The following is an 18,347-nucleotide window of genomic DNA, read 5'->3' as shown; positions in this document are numbered from 1 at the left end:
GGTGGGGGGGGGGAGAAGATCCCTTGCAAGATACAATTCATTAAAAATATAAACAAGCCTAGATTTCTTTCTAATTCTGGTTACATTAAATAGAAACTAAATAAATTTCAAACTAGAAATAAATATTAAAAGCAAATCTCTCTTGAAGTGGTCTCCCACGCAAGATGCTAAAGACTCTAAATAGGGCCCAAACCAGGCCCACTAGTTGGGCCTAAAAGTCCAGCCATCAGGCTTATAATGCAGGCCATGCTGACCCCTATTTTTGGCCTATATGAAGGCCAAAAAGGGCTGGCTTGATAGGGGCAGGCCTGCCACTTGTGGCTGGATCCTCCTCCCCTTCAGGCCCCATTGTCCTGCATCATTTATCAGTAGTGATTGATCTGCATTCCTCACTTCTTCTATATTCTTCTAATTCTTCTGAATATCATCTTCTCTTTACTGTTTTCTCTCATTTCTCTTCACCTGAACCTATTGATCTATATTCTTTTTATTTCTTGCTGATTATTGCATCTGAGATTCACAATTTGATATTCTGAACTTAGTTTGAATTATATTAATCAGTTTCTTAGTTCTGATCTTTGAGTTCCATGTAGAATTTCAGTTCTTGCTCCTAGCTTGATTCCTAAGCAGTCTTGAGATCATCCATCATATCTTATCTGAGGTTCAAGATTCGCCTGACAGAACTGCTCACTCAACCTGATTTTGGGCTGAATCTGATCGATAGATTCTGACTTATTTAATTTCTTTTATCATACCTCTATTCTGTCCGCATATTGTTATTATGAATTTGCATTGATCCTGGTTTGTAATGTGGATCCGTCCTTTGTGCTTTCTAGATTCCATTCTGAACTCCGAACCACACTTCTACTGCAGAAACGGAATATGTGAGATGAAGATATCTCCTCCTAACAAAGAACACTTCTGTTAGCCAAGAATAGCTTTTTCCTATGCAGTAAATTAGGCCAAGAGTTTTATATAACACTACAATGAAGGGAAAAACTTACCTTTGAAAGCGATATACTTTCTATGGGTGAATCCTTGAGAATAATCAGTGATTATTGTTGGTGTTGTGGGAACAGTGTTCCACTGGTTTCACTCACCTATGGACCTACATAAGTATGAACTAAGAAGTAGTTCTAGTTAAATGATTGTTTGTAATGATATCACATTTTACACTATCCTTTGCTTGATTGGTTCCACTTGATGACTCTATTTATTTTTTTATGTTTTAACTTGATAATTTGTTAAATGGTCGCATTGATGACATGCCTCTTAAAAATTTCTTATATTCCTAACTCCTCTATAAACATGAAGAATGTTTAATTCCTATGTTCTAGTTATGTTTCTATCTAGAACACTCAGATCTAATTTTCTAATGGATGGTTATGATGATGTACAGATATATTTCTAGAAGGATATTTATAAGTGTGAACTGTGAAGATTATATGAGATATGACAGAAAACTAATGTGCTGCACTTTCACAAAGTCTTCATTCACAGGTCAAAGTTTCTTCAGGCTCAAAGGAGAGTCAATTATTAGGTCTGTGCAAGCACAGGTTGTTGATGCACTTCGCTGTGGTGAGAGAGAAAGAGCCTCCAATTTGCTTTCTAATGTTAGTACAGGGAGCGATTCATTAAGATCTGATGATTTTCTTTATATTCTTGACTACTGTGCTAGGTCTCCTGATCCACTGGTGAGTTGAAACTTTCAAGTATTTTGTTGATACGTTCTTAATTTAATCTATCATTAGTTCCTATGTATCAATTTGGACAATCATTTTATGCTTATGGTTTTTTTGCTTTGTCATAAAATACATATAAGGTGTGCTGTGTCATGCACTTCATTTTCTGATATAAATTCCATAGCTATGCTAACTGCGTACAGAGCATGTAAAAATAAGTTGTAGGGAAAAAGGAACAGCAGAAAATCATCCTATTCCACATTTATATTATCTGCAAGTATATGGTGTCTCATAGCTGTCTAACCTTGAAGCACGTGCTTGTTTATTACTGAGATGAATTGTTAACAAAGTACAGCAGAGAGGTGTGCTTGTCTGCACTAGATTTTTTGTTGGTTTGTCAGTGCATGCAGGAGATTTTGAACTTGGCAAACCTGGTTTGATTTCCTGTTCTGAACCAGAGATTTGGATGAACCCATGATAACCAGCTTATTTTTTTGTTGGAGATGACGGTTTCCTAGTTGAAGATTGACATGATCCAACTCATGGGCTGCTTTGACCACAACCCAACACTGACCGCATAGGTCACCTCCTCAGAAATACTAATGTGACTATGATTTTAAGAATTTTACCTTTCGATTAGTTGTGTTCTCTTTGGAGAATCTAAACTTAAAAGAATAATATGCGCATAGTTGAGGGTATTGCAGAAGATAATTACATAATTTGAGCAAATTAAATTTTCGATGAGTACTCCCCTATGTGCTATGGCTGAGCACCTAGGTTGCTTCATATGAACGATATGTACCACTATGACAGAGAAAGGGCCTCATTGTCCACAATCCTGCCTTGGGATATTATTTTATTTTTAATGGAATTGTGGTCCTACTTGTACTTGATTCTTATCAAATGCAATAGTTAATAATGATGTTTCTTTCTCATGCAGTTCGTTATGGAGACCTGGAGAATTATGGAAGAAAAAGAGGTAGCCATAAGCAGGAGATGCTACTTTCGCATAATTCGTGCCCTCTGTAAAGGGGGTTATGTTGAGGAGGTACTTCTTGTCTGTGCATAGTTTTTTTTTTTTTTTTTTTTAATATGTGGCTGTTGAGGGAAAAAGGGACTACAATCTGGGTAAAGGAGTACCATTCGGTTGAGGAAGGTATCTATTTTCATGCCACTTCCACTGTTGGGTATGGTTTATTTCTATGAGTACTTGAACTTTGCCATTGGAACCAACTGTTTTGAAGTATAAAACACTATACATAAGTAATATGTAAAGATATTTGTTGTATAAAAACGGGATCAAATTTACTCAAGTGCCTTCAATTGATTATGTATAAAGGAGGCGGTTTATTACATGTTCTAATGCCATAAAGAGTTGTGGGCTGGTTCAAACTTAAAGTTAGAAGTGGGCTCAGGCAATGGGGCAACCAAGATGCTATGCACAGACTGAACACAAGCGCAATACTCCCCCGATCGAAATACTGATGGTAATGCGGATCCCACTCGTAGACCGTTATTGCTCTAGAGTAGACAATCCTGATTAAAGTTGCAGGTATTGATTCCATAAACGGAGGAGGATTGGTTTTTTCCCAACTTGCTAGGGACCTCCCTCAAGGGCTCTCAGCTTGTCATCTTCATCAGAGAATTTGAAGATGAAAATGCCATTATCCAAGAGGTAAGTATCTACGGCAACCTGTGTTCTCCATTGCTTACAAAGGGAGAGCTTGATTATATTGTAGGGTGGTCTACTCCCAATGAAATGACCCACCAAATATTCTTCCATTTGAAAATTTCAGAGTCCAGCAGGCCAGTAGGGCAATAGCCATTTTTCTTGTCTCCCCTGGTAGAGGGAGAGATGAAGTGGAGGATGTAGCCCTCCCTGGAGGGGAAGGGAGCAGGTTGAAGAGGGAACTCCAGGCTTTGGTGCCATGAGAAGGGGGAGAGGGAAGAGGGGAGGGGCTGTGTGGAGTTGGGGGAGGAGCTGGTGGCAGGGGCCGCCTGAAGGTGATCACACATGGAGAACCTTCTCAGACCTATTTCTTACTCGAGGTCATGAGGTTATTCTGGCATTGATGCCTTCACATTTTGATTCACCTTTTGTTTGAGATGAACTTCTTAAGTTCTTAAATAATATTTTTGTTATTAGCAGCATTTTGCATGTGAAATGATTATTTTTACCTGAAAAGTGGCAACTGGATCATTCTAAAGTCATCCACTTTGCCCTCTCAAAGATTCACCATTTTGTTTGAGATGCACTTTCTTAAGTTATTAAATAATCTTTTGTTCTTAACAGCATTTTGCATGTGAAATGATTATTTTACCTGACAAGTGAAAACTTGATCATTCTCAGTTATCTGCTTTGCGCTCTCTGAGATTCAAATCCAAAGTTATTTCAGCTGATAGATTTGGTGTCCTTGAAGCAGAATATTAGTCTGACCTTCGTGATGTTATCTGCTCGTTCACATGTAGAAGCATATATATAAAGTCTGATGCTCTTTTTCTCATTCTGAATCTGATACCATAGTGTTTTTGTCTGGAATTAATGTATTATTTTATCAATAAAACTTAGGTGTTTAACTACTGGTCACTTGTGTGTTTGGTGCGCAAAGTTTTTAGTAAGTTGGGAGGATTTTAGTTGTTGATCATATGTGGCCTTGATTATGCAAAACAAACCCCAGCATGTGAAAATAATCTGACAAATTCTAATCTTTTGGTTTTCTAGATGTTCATGGAACGAATTTCATTCAATGTGATTTAATTTAGGACATCTATTGTGTGGTTACCTATGGAAATTTTATTTGTGATTCTTCAGTTTTCTTTTTTCCAATGCTTGTCAGTTTCCACTGGCAATTCTTCACCATTATATTTGGTGACATTCTGTCTATCATTTATTTTTTTCAGTGAATTTTTTTTCATTGAGCGTCTGCAATACTGTTATAGTCGTGGTATAAGAATGTATGTGGAAGAAGAATGGTAAACCTGAGAATGTGCTGCTGTATCAGTATCCTTGTTGAGTAACATTAAAGGCCAATTAACTCCTTTGTCCCTGCAATGATCAAACTGCCTGGGTTGGCTCGAAATGATATTGACTTGTATATATCATTACATGTGGTTTCTGGGCACAAGTTGAAGTTGAATAGTTTAATTAATTGCTGCGTTGCAACTCAAGTATTATGCTTACCTGTTGAACTGTTACCAAAACCTTTGCATCTTTCTTACTTTGTCATTTCATCCATCATTCAGGCATTTAATTGGCTGAATTTTCTAGGAGGAAAGCATCAAACATATCCTATTCTGCCCATGTACAATTCTTTATTGAATGGATGTGCTCAGATGCAAAGCATGATGCATGCCAGTCGCTGCTTAGATTTAATGGAAGAACGTATGATGGGGAAGTCTGAAGTGACGTATTATGAGCTTCTTAAGGTTTGTATTTTCTTGAGTGCTTGTATCTTATTTCTTTTGTGGGTTGAATAGACACGTTATGGCCTTAAAGCCTTTTTTTTCATCGCAATTTGGAGCACTTCATTTTTCAATTAATATTTATTGTGTGTGAGGTTTTCTTCTAATAATTTTTTCGTATCTGCCTAAATTTTTTCTGTTTGTCAAGGATTAGTTACCAGAGGAAGAATTCTCTGGAGATTTCTTGAGGGGAATCTCCTGACATTCTATATATTTATTTATGCCATTCTTATTATTTCCACAATCTGTCGTCGACACTAATCCTGAGCCTGCTACAGAAATTCTACCCTTTTTTTTTGCACCATTCCCACTTGACACACCTTGAAAATTGTCAATGGAAATCATCTTCTCTTAGGAGTCGTTATCCCTGCTGCTGTATTTTGGTTTCAATGAGCCAGTTGGCAAATCGGTGTTGGAGTATGAATTTCGTCATGGTCCTTGTTGTTTATTTACTGCAGTGTGTAATTAAACAATATCATGTGTCAGTAAACTAATTTACATTGTGAAAAAGTGAGTTTTTCATACCTATTGTGTAGATTTGTATGAGTGGAATCCAGTCTCTCTTTGTGTTCATGTATTTACAATAAAGTTTGGTATGACACTTCCATTTGTGGTTTTTGGTGTTGAAGAAATAAACAAGTGCCACAGAGGTTTTAAGTGTAATTATTTCGCTGTTTATTCAGAAAGCAATACTTGTAATGTAATCAACCATTTGTGTTTGAAAGTTATTTTTAATAGAATTGGCTATAAATATTTAATATAAGAAAGTGCAACTAAACCCCTAATTTTATAAGAATTACAATTAAAATCCACTGACTACAGAAAGCCCCTAACTTAAAAAATACTTTCTGATTACTACCAAGGGGTCTTGGACTTGGCTTTATGGGCTGTATTGCTTGGGCTGTGGCATCCAAAGGCTGCCATATTTATTCAGCCAATCCAAGGCTACTGCATCGTGTTGATTGGTAATTTCTATCTAGTTTTTACTGGGATCCTCCATCCTCATATTTGGTAAAATGTTCAATCGTGGCTTATTAGGCAGATAATTAAGTTAAATGGCTTACTTGGAAGTTTTATCCTTATTTTCCTTATAGGTCACTATTGTGGTAATTGAAAGGACAATTTGCTACTTGATTGCTATTTTAAGTTTTTAAGTTATTTTATTATTTCTTGGAACTTTCCAGCTTGCTGTTTACCAGGGAAACCTATCTGCAGTCCATGAAATATGGAAGGAATGGGCTAAATACTATAGTCCGAGCATTATCTCCCTAAGAAAATTTATATGGTCATTTGCAAAGTTGAATGATCTGGTATCTGCATTTGATACCCTGCAACAAATGGTGGCTTTGGTTTTCAAAGGAACTGCATCAATCAAGCAATCTGCGGAAGGGAAATTTCATTTTTCGAGACTAGACATACCTGTACCTTTGAATAATGCGTTGGAGATTAGGAGATGTAACATTGAGGAAAGTGGAGATTATTTGGCTTGTTCATTATCTAGAGACTGTTCGGCGAGAATAGAAGAACCTGATGGAAGAAATGATTATATCAATGTATCCGGTATCAAAACTGAAGCCCTTTTCGGTGTAGATAAAAATCTCAACAGGGCTGTTGAAGCAGATAAAGATTCTAGCTGCTTACAGCTATTCCCAGGAGCTAATCAAGGGAGCAACCCTGGTTTTGGGATTGAGAACTCAGAACCTTGCACTGATGGTTTTATTATGCTCAAAGGAGATACTGAAATCAAGCCACTAATGAAGGTCTTGAGGTGGTCTTTCAATGATGTAATACATGCATGTGCACAATCTAAAAATGCTGAACTGGCTGAGCAGGTGTTTATTCAGGTAATCTTTTATATTCATTATAAAGGCCTCTACTGTTTCTAAGAATCTTACGCTATTTTCTATGATTTTCAGAACACTTAAGATTTTGGCCGGAAATCATCATTGAAAGCATGCTAAACTTTGTGGCAGAATAAAGTGCAATTTTCGTGAGATTTACTTCACTGTAGAAGGGTTTGAAAAAGACATGGATACCTAGTATTCTGTGATTTCCTTTACCCCCTTCTAACCAGTCACAAAACCCTATATCCAAATATCCAATTAAACTGTATAAAAAAGGCTAGTTCCAATTAGGGAATTTGGGATTATTCTAGATAGGGACAAGGGTGACCAGTCAATGAGAGAATGAAATTATTGGAGATAAACAGTGAACAAAAATAATAAATAAATCTGGAACTTATTAAGAAACTGATTTAAAGGTTAGAACTGATATCTGACAAACCGCAGATCAAATTAACCCAATATTCGTGTTGACTGGACCTTGTGGTTATGCCAGATCAGGTTTCTCTGATCCGTGGAGTGGACGGAATGATCTTATGGTTTCAGGTCAAAATTCAAGGGAAAAACGGGGTACAATATTAGTTATTACAGGGATCATATACTAAAGACTAAAGTAATTGGCAGACACTAATAGGCGGAAAATGTAGAAGTCTGGAAGAGAAAAGTAGTAAGAATTTAGAGCAGAATAAGAGTTATAAGTAGAATAAAGATGAAAGATAGGGATTGTAAACAGAGTAAAGAAGAGAAAGAAGAGTATCAGGAAGGACATGTCTGTTGATAGCGAGTCACTGCTTTGACTCACAGTAACAGCAGCTGCCTGCGATTTGATTAGAAAGGAAAAAGACAAAATGAGAGAAACCCTATGGTTTGGTTGATGTAGGAGAGAGAGCTTGCTTTTTTAATCTTTTGATTAGGAAGGTCTGAACATCAATGGGAAAACCAGGTTTTAGGACAAAATTAGGGTTAGCATTTAGAAGGAAAGATACTAGATGCTTAGCATTGGCTAGGCTTCTAGGGGAAAGAGGAGTTAGGGTTTGGGAACTTGATTGTAAGGTTGAAAGGTTTGAATAGGTTCTGATATGCTATGACAGAAATTCAAAATATTAATGGAAAGTAATTCAATGATGAGTATGGTTTAAAGGTGGATGAAGGGATGGAGAGGGTAAAAGGAAAAAGGGTTGGATGGTATTTTGGTGTGGTTTTGATGGAGCTTAATGGAGAAAATAAACTGTTTCCGAAATTGAAGAAGCTGCTGTGGCAATAACAGGAAGTAGAAGATAGAAGAGAAAGATGAGAAAGGACGAGATGGCTCACCTATAAATCCACCTACAGTTGAAGAAATCCACCTTCAAAGGCGGCTTGTGAGTCCACATAACAATAGCATAAAAGCTAGAAAACTTCTTTTGTTGATTACATTTCGCGTTGGGGTTACAGATCTATATATAGATGAATACTAAACTCAAGTTAAAACTAGTTACTGAAAACAACTACCCCTCTTAATGCCAAGGAAATTCTAAACACGCCAGAAACTCCAAATAACTCTCTTTCTCACTAAAATCCCAAAATAAATGGCCCATAAAACACTGAAAACCCATAGAGCCAATGGCCATCTACCTAGTTAATAGTTACAACTAATTACCATATTGCCGCTAAATAACTTCAAATTGATTCCCTTCCTGCCATCCGCATCAATCTGCTTAAATCCCACCTTTTCCTTGCCGGAGTTTCTGACTCTACCAAACCCCATCTTCTCAAGTTTACTGGCTTCTCTCTTGGTTCTCTACCTGTCAAATACCTTGGACTTCCCCTTATCTCCTCCAGGCTCACTACCCATCATTGCGCTCCCATGCTAAGCCAAATTCGTAAAAGGCTCCAACTTTGGAAAGGGAAGCTCCTCCCCTATGCGGGTCGCTTGGTTCTCATCAGATTAGTCCTTTAATCCTCCTACATCTACTAGTCGGGAGTGTTCTAGCTGCCTAAATCCATCATCAAACCAATTGAATCCCTCTTCTGCTCATTTCTGTGGAAAGGTTCTGATTTCCCTAAATTCCTCCACCCCATCTGTTGGTCCTCCATTTGCCTCCCTAATTTTGAAGGCGGCCTTGGCCTAAGAAGAATCAAAGATGCCAACTCTGCCATCCTTAAGCTGGTCTGGAAACTAGTTTCCAAAAAACCTAGCATCTAGGTCAGCTGGGTATATTCCTCCCTTCTCTGTAGAGACTCTCTTTGGACCATCACATGTAACCCTAATTTCTCTTGGGTTTGGTGTAAGATTCTGCTTGCCAGGCCCCTTGCCTTACGCCATCCGCTCTCGCAATGGAAATGGGGTCGCAACTTCCTTTTGGCTTGACAATTGGCATCCTGATGGCGTCCTCTCCTCGATCATGGGTAATCGTCTTGTGTACTCGGATATTCCTAGGTCTTCTATGGCTTCCTCAATCATCTCCCTTGGCTTTTGGTCTCCCCTTTCCAACATGATAATATTTGGCAGTCTCTTCCCTCCCTACCCGCCTTTTCCTCCAAAGCTGACCAAACCATTTGGACTCCCTCTTCCTTGGGTACCTTCTCCTCTACCTCGGCCTAAAACCTTATCCGTTCCCCTTCCCCCCCCCCCCCCCCCCCGCTTGTTGCCTTTGTTGGAATGGGCAGGAAGATAACCACCTCCTATTCTTCATTGCCCTTTCTCCTTCCGCTTCTGGAAACTCGTCCTTTCCAAATGTTGACCTGCCCAAAGAAACCCCTCCGCCTTCCAAGAGAATGGCTATGAATTATATGACTTTTTTGGTTCTTCCATTTGCGACAGTGTCGGGAAACTTGCTTTTGGGGCTGCTATTAACCACATTTGGATGGAACGTAACCTCTGTAGATGGACTTCCAACGCCAGGTCTTTTGATTCGATTTGGAAGGCCATCTACTTTGAAGTCTCATCCAAACTTGGTTCCCTCCCCCTTCGCCCAGTTATTGACTCCCCAAGGAACATGCTTACTATTGTTTCCTAGGGGGCTTCCTCTGTCAATCCTGGCTCCCCCACCCATTAGGGTTGTATCCCTTGCTTCTGGCTTTGTATATCCCTCACCACCTTTTTCCCTTGTAGTTAATTTAAACTTCTACCTCTAATGAAGCTATACCAACGTATACTAAATATACTATACTCAATGCAGGGTGGAGAAATCCAAATTGGCCCCATAAGCAAAAAAACACAATTCTGGACTGCAAAATATTTCCTCTGTTCGTAATCAGACTCTTTGTAATCTGATCTAAGACCCTATTTTAGAAACTTCTAAGATCCAAAAACTAACCATATGTCACTTGACTAAAATGACGCAATAACTTCAGCTAACTACTAATATAAAGATTGCTTACCAAGTGTGCACCCTATAATTAAATAAAGTAAATAAAAAGGCTAAATGTCTTTTAGCATGGAATCCTATATGGGTCTTAGAAAGAGCCAATGGCCTGTATTTTGAGCTGGGCATCTTAGACTTGGGCTTCTACCTATCATAGAAATCCAGGCCTCTCCACCCAAGCCTTCCTCATCTACCGTCACATCACTGTCTTTCCCAACTGCTGCCTTTGTTGGAATGATCCTGAAGATAGTAACCACCTTTTCTGTGACTGCCCCTTTTTTCCATCTGGAGGCGTGCTCTTGTGAAATGCTGGCCAGCCAGGAGAAGGCCTCTCCCACTTGCGAGAGAATGGATTTGGATCGATATGACTTTTGCTGGTAAATCAATATGTGATACAGTTGGGAAGCTCATCTTTTGTGTCACCATCAACTACCTTTGGATGGAACGTAACATGCATAGATAGATTTCCAACTCTAGATCCTTTGATAAGATTTGGAATACCATCTACTTTGACGTCTCCTCTAAGCTTAGTAGTTCTCCTCACGATTTGGTTGCTGATACCCCAAGGAATAGGCTTATTGTTGTTTCCTGGGGCTTGCCTTTGTCTATTTTGATCGCCTATCCCTCCACCCTTTAGGGTTGTTTCCCCCCTGCCTAGTGCAGTTCTGTTTCTTCTTGCTTTGTGTAACCCCCCCCCCCTCGCGTTTCCTTGTTCTTAAATTATTTATTCCACCCTTTAGGGTTGTTTCCCCCCCTGCCAGTGCAGTTCTGTTTCTTCTTGCTTTGTGTATCCCACCCCCCACACCCCCCCAAAAAAAAAAAAAAAAAAAAAAAAAATTTCCAAGCACTAGATGGATCCTGCATCACCCCTTTTGCTCTTTTTTGCCCAATTCTATTCATCGCTATATAACCTATAGCTGCCTTGCTTTTGAAAGGTGCTTGCCTTAAGCTTTCCTATTGCATAATGTCCTTATTCATTAATTAACTTCTATAAACCTTTTTATTCATACCAAGGTGCTCAGTGATCTTTGTTCACAACATAAAAACTAGGCTGCTGCTAATTTTTTTTTTTTTTTTTTTTTGTGAAGCTTTGCAGCTGCAGTATCATTACATTGTTTTAATATGGCCACCAAATTAATTTTCATTATTCTATTTGATCCTGTTTTTCGTTATTGAAGCTATGCTTATTCCAATCCCTTTGCAGGGTGCCTCTGTGCCTGAATGTGTTTTTTAGCAATTAGGATGTATGCATTTCCTTTCATTCTCTGTAGATTGTCATCACTGTTCCCTAAGTTGAGTCTTCATATTTTTTTCTAGATGAACAATCTTGGCTTGAAACCATCACGGCATACATATCATAGCTACATCAAAGTTGTTGTTTCAGAGAGAGGAATTACTGATGGCATGAAAGTGGTGAGTCAATGTGAAATTATGTCAATAAATGATGAATTTTTTGTTTCTTCAGTTTGATAATAAAATTCCCACTTTTTATAAAGAAGACATCTTCGTTTCCCTGGCTATGAGTAATTTGCAGTAAGATGGTCTTTATTATTGGCTTTTAATTGTTTCTGCAGTTGAAAGAAATGACAAAGAGGACTTTGAAGCCATATAATGCTACTCTTGCTACCCTCTCAATGGGTTGCAGCAAAAATCTGGAACTAGACTTAGCTGAGGCTCTGGTAGATCAAATTGTCGGGTCTGCATACCTGCAGCCCTTTAATGCTTTGCTTGCAGGATGTGATGTTATGGTAAATATTGTCTTCTAGCTGTTCAAATTTTATATCTTCATTATAGCATTGTGTTTCTTTTGTTTTGAGCTTATGTATATGAGAGGAAATTTGGTCCACTACATATGGAAAGAGAACATTCATAGTTGTATGGCCAGTAAAGATGGAAATGTGCTTCAAATACAAGTAGAAATACCTAATGAGTCACATATCTTATTAAAGTGATACCCGTTGAGAGAAGCATGATTTTGGTCTTTCTGAATTGGATCAGGATCTTCTATGTTCAAATATGAATCTCTTACCAGTTCTAACAGTGGACTTGAAATTGACTGGAACTTTTCCCCATCCTTCTACTGTCCTTCCTGCTTTTATATTTCTGTTTATATCTTTTTTCTGGCAGTTATGACATGATGGATTGAAAATATATTTTCAACACATGTTGCAGGATCAGCCTGAACGTGCCGTCTGGGTATTGGCTAAAATGAAGCAATTGAAACTCCAGCCAGACATCAGGACATATGAGCTGCTGTTTTCCTTGTTTGGTAATGTTAATGCTCCTTATGAGAAAGGGAATATGTTGTCAAAGGTAGATGCTGCTAAAAGGATCAAAGCTATAGAATTGGATATGATGAAAAATGAAGTTCAGCACAGTCTTTTGTCGATGCAGAACTTGGTAATCTTGCATCTTAATGTCTGTCTGTTTCTTAACTTGCTGTATCCTTATGTTTTAGTAAATGTCAAACCTTTTTATTTTCCTTTTCGTTATGCTGTCCTGGTGGATGAACTGAAGTTTGGTTGAAGCCCTACAAAGTTATTAGTAAAGAAATGTGAAATTAGAATATTCAAGGATATTGACATGCCTATTACCTCAAATGTTGATACAAGTTGTTTGTGTAACTGATTGCAAAAAACCTTATATGCATATGTACCATTGTACCCTACATTTTTTTTAAATGTTATTAATAATCTCTTGAATTAGTTCTTGCGAGGCTGCAGTACATTTGCAAATGCACTTTAGAGTAAACTAGTCTATTCATACAAGTAGTAGTTGGTAAGAAGAGGTTTACCATAAATACAGTTATTATACATAGTAGTGTTTGGGCATTTTGGGATGCCTCTGACACATGAATATGACAGTCAGACAAGTCCAAATTTTAGTTGGTGGATTCTGTTATCCGCAACTCGGCTGATCCTGATCACCCTTAGTAATAATAGTATCTGAAACCACTTAGTTTAACACCATCTTACTTCCTAGTTACTGTGGGTGGAATTCCATCTGTAACATCAAGGACTTTGGTTTATAGCATTTACGTTATTATTTGGTTTTCTTTCAGCTGAAAGCTCTTGGAGCTGAGGGGATGATAAGAGAGCTGATCCAGTATTTACATGTGGCAGAAAACCAGTTCTGTCTCACAAACACTTATGCACGAACAGCTATCTACAATACAGTGTTGCATTCACTTGTTGAGGCTAATGAAGTAAGTACTTGTCTATCATGTGCTGAATTCTGATAATTTCTGTAGTAGGTCTTTGTGGTTTGTAATCTATTATCCTTATCATATTTTATAGCATATCTTTCTTGCATGAAATGCAGAGTCTCATGGCAATAGAAGTTTTTAAAAATATGAAATATTGTGGTTTGCCACCTGATGCTGTGACATACAATATCATGATCGATTGCTGCAGCATTATAAGATGTTTCAAGTCTGCTTCTGCATTGGTTTCTATGATGCTACGTGCTGGTTTTTATCCTCGGACGTGCACTTACACTGCCCTCATAAAGGTACGTAAATTCAATTTCCTTGTTTTGCACAATCTGAGTTTCTTTTTATTCAGCCAAACCAGTGAATCTTACATGTGAAACAGGAGAGCAATTCCTATAACTATAGCTTCTGTCTAGTTTCAAACATCCACATTCTTAGTACTTCATCACATGAAACATGTCCCGACCCCTTCACTGGAATTGCTTAATGTCATATACACTGTGTGTGTTTTTGCATGTAACAAGGCTTCTGTCCAGATTCTATGCACAATATTGGTAACTTGATTTTTTGGTGCTCTGTGACCCTGGCTCTAGCTCTCTGATTGTGGATTTTTGATGAGCCCGGAAGCATCTCTAATTCATGAGTTGAGACATTTCGAGCATGTATAGGTAGATTTTAGTCCATAAGCTGGTCATGAACACAAATCCTCTTGATTTGGGAACCCCTTCCTTCCTGCCGAATCGTGTGTGCATATGTTGTGGACATGAATTCAGCCATGGTTATGGGATGATTCAGCTGGGATTTGTGTCTCCCCTCTCTTCTATTTCTCTCTCCTTTTTCTTTAAAAAATTAACTCAAAACTGTAACAGAGGGAGGTGTTGCCAGAGATGAAGAAGAAAGAAGAAGCAGAAACTGAGGAGATGGAAGGGAAGGAATGAAAGAAGAAGAGGAACAATAAGATGGATGAAGAGGAGGGAGTAGGTAGCATATGAAGTTTCTGCTTCCTCATCTTTGATAAACTCAGCTTCATCAGTCTGTCCCTCTCTTCCACTCTGTATCACTTCTATAAAAGAAATGGAGAGATAGGGAGATAGACTAGGGACTACCTAATATTAAAGGCCCAGGGTTCCCAACAAAGCCATGGATCCTAATTGAAAACCTAATTAACCAAGGAATAGTAGACCTAAGGTCCACAGATAGAAGTATACCCCAGTTAAGAACCCCTTTTTTGCATATTCTTCTTCAAGCATGAGAAATGATAGATTATGTTACAGTTTTGGGTTTTCACACACACATATATATATATATATATGTGTGTGTGTGTGTGTGTGTGTGACTAGCGTAAGGTACGAATGTTGCGACCTGGTGGTCAAGCGGTCGAAACAGCATCCCTAATTCTCGGGGTAAGGTTGCGTAGTTCTTGCCCTCCTGGGGACCTCGCACATGTGGGAACCTCGTGCACTGGGTGGGCCTATATATATATATATATAACTAGCATTGCACCTGTGTGCCACAAGAATTTGGGAGGGAGAGAGTGTGTGTAAGGGGAGAGGGAGGAAAATGATTCATTTAAGTATTTTTATAATAAATGGAAAAATTACAGTTCAAAAAAGCTGGAAGGCAGAAATTTTTTTTATTTTAACTTGTTATGTACGTAATTGTTGACTTGTTATGGCCTTACAGTAAAGGCTTCTCTCCAAGTTTCTGTTCAGGACCCATGTGGAAAATGCTTTCTGAGATCAGTTTAGATTGTGCATCTAACTGGGACCAAAGAGGTCGGATTTGGCTCATCTCCAATTCCAGCCTCTCCAATTCCCTTCCAATTCCGTCTAGGATTTCGACACGTGTCCTCTATATGATCCAACTGATGGTGTGACATCAAAATTTGAAATCTCAAAACTGCTGTACTATAAGTGGTTTCGGACAATACCACTTTAGAAACTCGCGCCCAATACCAGTTTTACCCTAAACCATCCTCTCCCCATTCTCACTCCCTCTCAGAACTGGAAGTGAAGAAAAGAAGAGAAAATGAAACCAGAGCTTCAGCTAGCCCTTGGCCTCTCGAGTTTCTACCAGAGCGGTAGCTTGTTGCCCTCGCGAAGAACAACCCTCGACCTCTCAAAGAACTGGTACCCTCTCTCTATCTCTCTCCGGGATGAAACGAAGAAAGAAGAAAGAAGAGGGAAAGAGAACTGATACGCGCAAGAAATCGGACAAATCCATTTTGAGTCAGAAAAAAAGAAGATGAATGCTCTATGAATCTGAGAAGAGAAAAGGAAATTTACAGTATCAGATCGATTCCCTAATCACAATCTTTTCAGATCTTCTTCTTTCTTCTTCAGTTCTGAAAGGGTATCCTCTTCCTTCTTCTTCGTTTCCTTCTTCTCCCTTCTGCTTCGTTTCCTTCGTTTTTTTTTTTTTCGTAGAATCTTTTCCTTCTTTTTCGTTTCAGTGAAAGAGGTATGGGGGAGATACGGCTTTGGGTATTGGGCAAGAGTTCTGGAAAAAAAAAAAGGTGGTTTCGAGTCCATAAGTGGTTTGGTGCAGCGGTTTTAGGTTTTAAATTTTTATGCCATAACTACTGTTGGATCTTGTTCAGGACAGATGTCGCTGGATTAAGTAGATTTGGAAGGGAATTGGGGAGGCAGGAATTGGAGACGAGCCAAATCCAAAGAGGTCAGAGTGCTGTATGTTTAGATAACTATAGTGCTGTATGCTTAGATAACTATAGTGCTTGGGACTTTTTATGTCCCTTAGAGATTGTATAATTCAAGTTATTGTAGTTGTAGTTGATTCAAATATGTTATTTGACACTCGCAAACTTATACATGACACTTACAAAAACATAGGAGAGGGAACTCATTGAGTGTACGAATCCATTCAATTTCTCTATTAACTATATGGAAGAGTGTATTTCAATTTTGCAAGAACGGAAGGGTCTGGTCTGCTCTCAATGACTATGACTTATCTCGAGTTGTCCAAACGAATTGGGGGCTGGGGGGACATGCCTAATGAATTGAACTTCACAGAAGCCTTGACGTCTCAGAAGTTTAGTGGAAAATTATTTAGGCTAGGAGCTGTATAAGTGGATCTTTATAAAGGGACTGCAATTTCAGTGACGTATGTCAGTCCTTTGAAGCCACACTGTAGTGATCTTGCCTAGTTATTGGAATTTCGGATCTTCAAGAACTGTAGCCCAGGTTCCTACCAAAAAAGGAAAAAAAGCTATTGTACCAAAGGCCAAACATAGCAGATGGTTCTTGGCTGTCGGTCTATACTAAGCTTCCCATCTGAGTCTTCCATTCCATTGGACCATCAGATGGTTCTTAGCTGTTGGTCTATACTAAGCTTCGCATCTGAGTCATCCCTTCCATTTGACCATCAAGTTCAGTATCTCTCATTTGTCTATAGAGTACAACATTTTGGTCATAATTTCACTCAACTAAATAAAAGACCAAATTTCTCTAGACAATCCGTTCTTATCCTTCTCTGGATTGCATGGTTCAACATTTTGACCATTTTGGTGGTATTATAGGATACCGAGACCATATGCGCAGGTACTTTAAAAAGTCACTGGTTTTGACCAGTTTCAACCAATTTTCCCACATTTTGACTGAAATGTGGGATATTTTGATTGAACTGATGGGTTCTCGACCTTTCAGTTCAACCAGCCCTTATAAAAAAAGTCCTTGTAAAATGGGAAATAAGCACATTAGTTCGAAATTTCGCCCCTCTCCCCCTATTTCGACTTTGTGAAGTGGGAAACTTGGGAAAACAGTCGAGGTCTTGTGATTGCGCCATCAAATCTTCATTCTAAGTTTGATCATAGCAAATCTACCTAATAAGAAGGGAGCTTGGACAAAAAAGGTAAATCCCATCTTCCCCAAGAATCTTCTTCTCTTTTTTTCTTTTATTATTTATTATTTATTATTTGTTATTTATTTATTTATTTTTTGTAGAATATACTTGGAAATATAGTAGAATGATGTCAAATTTTTATATGTTAGTTAGAATGACCCGATCTGTATTCACGGTGTTGGATATATATATATATATATATTGTTGCATGTTAAGTTCTTTTTCTATTTTTAAAAATACATTTTCGATCAACATATATTTGAAAAGAGTAGAGTTAATATTTGATGTTTGATGTTCAATTTAATATATGTTGAACACTATTGACTGATCTACGGCGTGATGGTTTTTTTTTTTTTTTTTTCTCTTCTGAAAATTAATTAAATATTTTATGAAATTATTTAAAACTGTAAATAATTATGAAAAGTATTCTGATATGGTTAAAAAATTCTTGAATTTATTAGAAATGCATTTATAATATTAATAATATGATTTTTTTTAAAAATTAATTACTGTTTATTAATTAAATAATTAGTACAAAATTAATTTTACAAAATATTTTTCAATAGGCAAAAATTATAGTGCTTAGTGAGGAATTCATAATAACCTTTAATTGGTTTTATTAGACATATTTGATTTGTATATGTTGATAATGTTGTAACCCGGCAGTCACTGAGAGGGGGGGTGAATCAGTGAGTCCAATTCCGATCCCCAAAAACCTGTCTGATGTCTGGCCAAGAAAAACCTGATATACCTGTCCCTGTTTGCACACAGTCGTATGCACACTCAGCCTCTCATAGGCACTTCCAAGTATGCACACCCATTCCACATTCCACGCACTTCAATATAAAATGCAAACAACAAGCACCCACAACACAGGGTTTTTACGAGGTTCGGCAATTTGCCTACATCCCCGGAGTAGTGCCTGTAAAGGCTTCGTACCTACTCA

General features: G+C 38.1%; 1 protein-coding gene across 7 annotated transcripts in view; it reads left to right on the top strand.

Moving 5' to 3' along the window:
* The window catches only part of LOC122061593 (pentatricopeptide repeat-containing protein At1g76280), a 32,369-nt gene that overhangs the window by 4,978 nt on the left and 9,044 nt on the right, over positions 1-18,347 (top strand). For 3 of the 7 annotated variants that reach the window (XM_042624949.1, XM_042624948.1, XM_042624953.1), the window contains 9 exons: positions 1,501-1,694; positions 2,623-2,730; positions 4,926-5,108; positions 6,329-6,988; positions 11,650-11,745; positions 11,907-12,080; positions 12,505-12,732; positions 13,394-13,537; positions 13,654-13,842. In XM_042624949.1, the coding sequence (XP_042480883.1) occupies positions 1,501-1,694; positions 2,623-2,730; positions 4,926-5,108; positions 6,329-6,988; positions 11,650-11,745; positions 11,907-12,080; positions 12,505-12,732; positions 13,394-13,537; positions 13,654-13,842 (1,976 nt within the window). Of the gene's footprint in view, positions 1-1,487; positions 1,695-2,622; positions 2,731-4,925; positions 5,109-6,328; positions 6,989-11,649; positions 11,746-11,906; positions 12,081-12,504; positions 12,733-13,393; positions 13,538-13,653; positions 13,843-18,347 lie in introns of all 7 variants that reach the window. The other 4 variants (XM_042624951.1, XM_042624952.1, XM_042624954.1 and 1 more) reach the window with 3 other exon arrangements.

Source organism: Macadamia integrifolia, chromosome 14, assembly GCF_013358625.1.
Source record: "Macadamia integrifolia cultivar HAES 741 chromosome 14, SCU_Mint_v3, whole genome shotgun sequence".
Lineage (NCBI taxonomy): Eukaryota > Viridiplantae > Streptophyta > Magnoliopsida > Proteales > Proteaceae > Macadamia > Macadamia integrifolia.
Note: the sequence above shows the minus strand (reverse complement) of the source record. Positions and strands in the feature narration are given on the sequence as shown.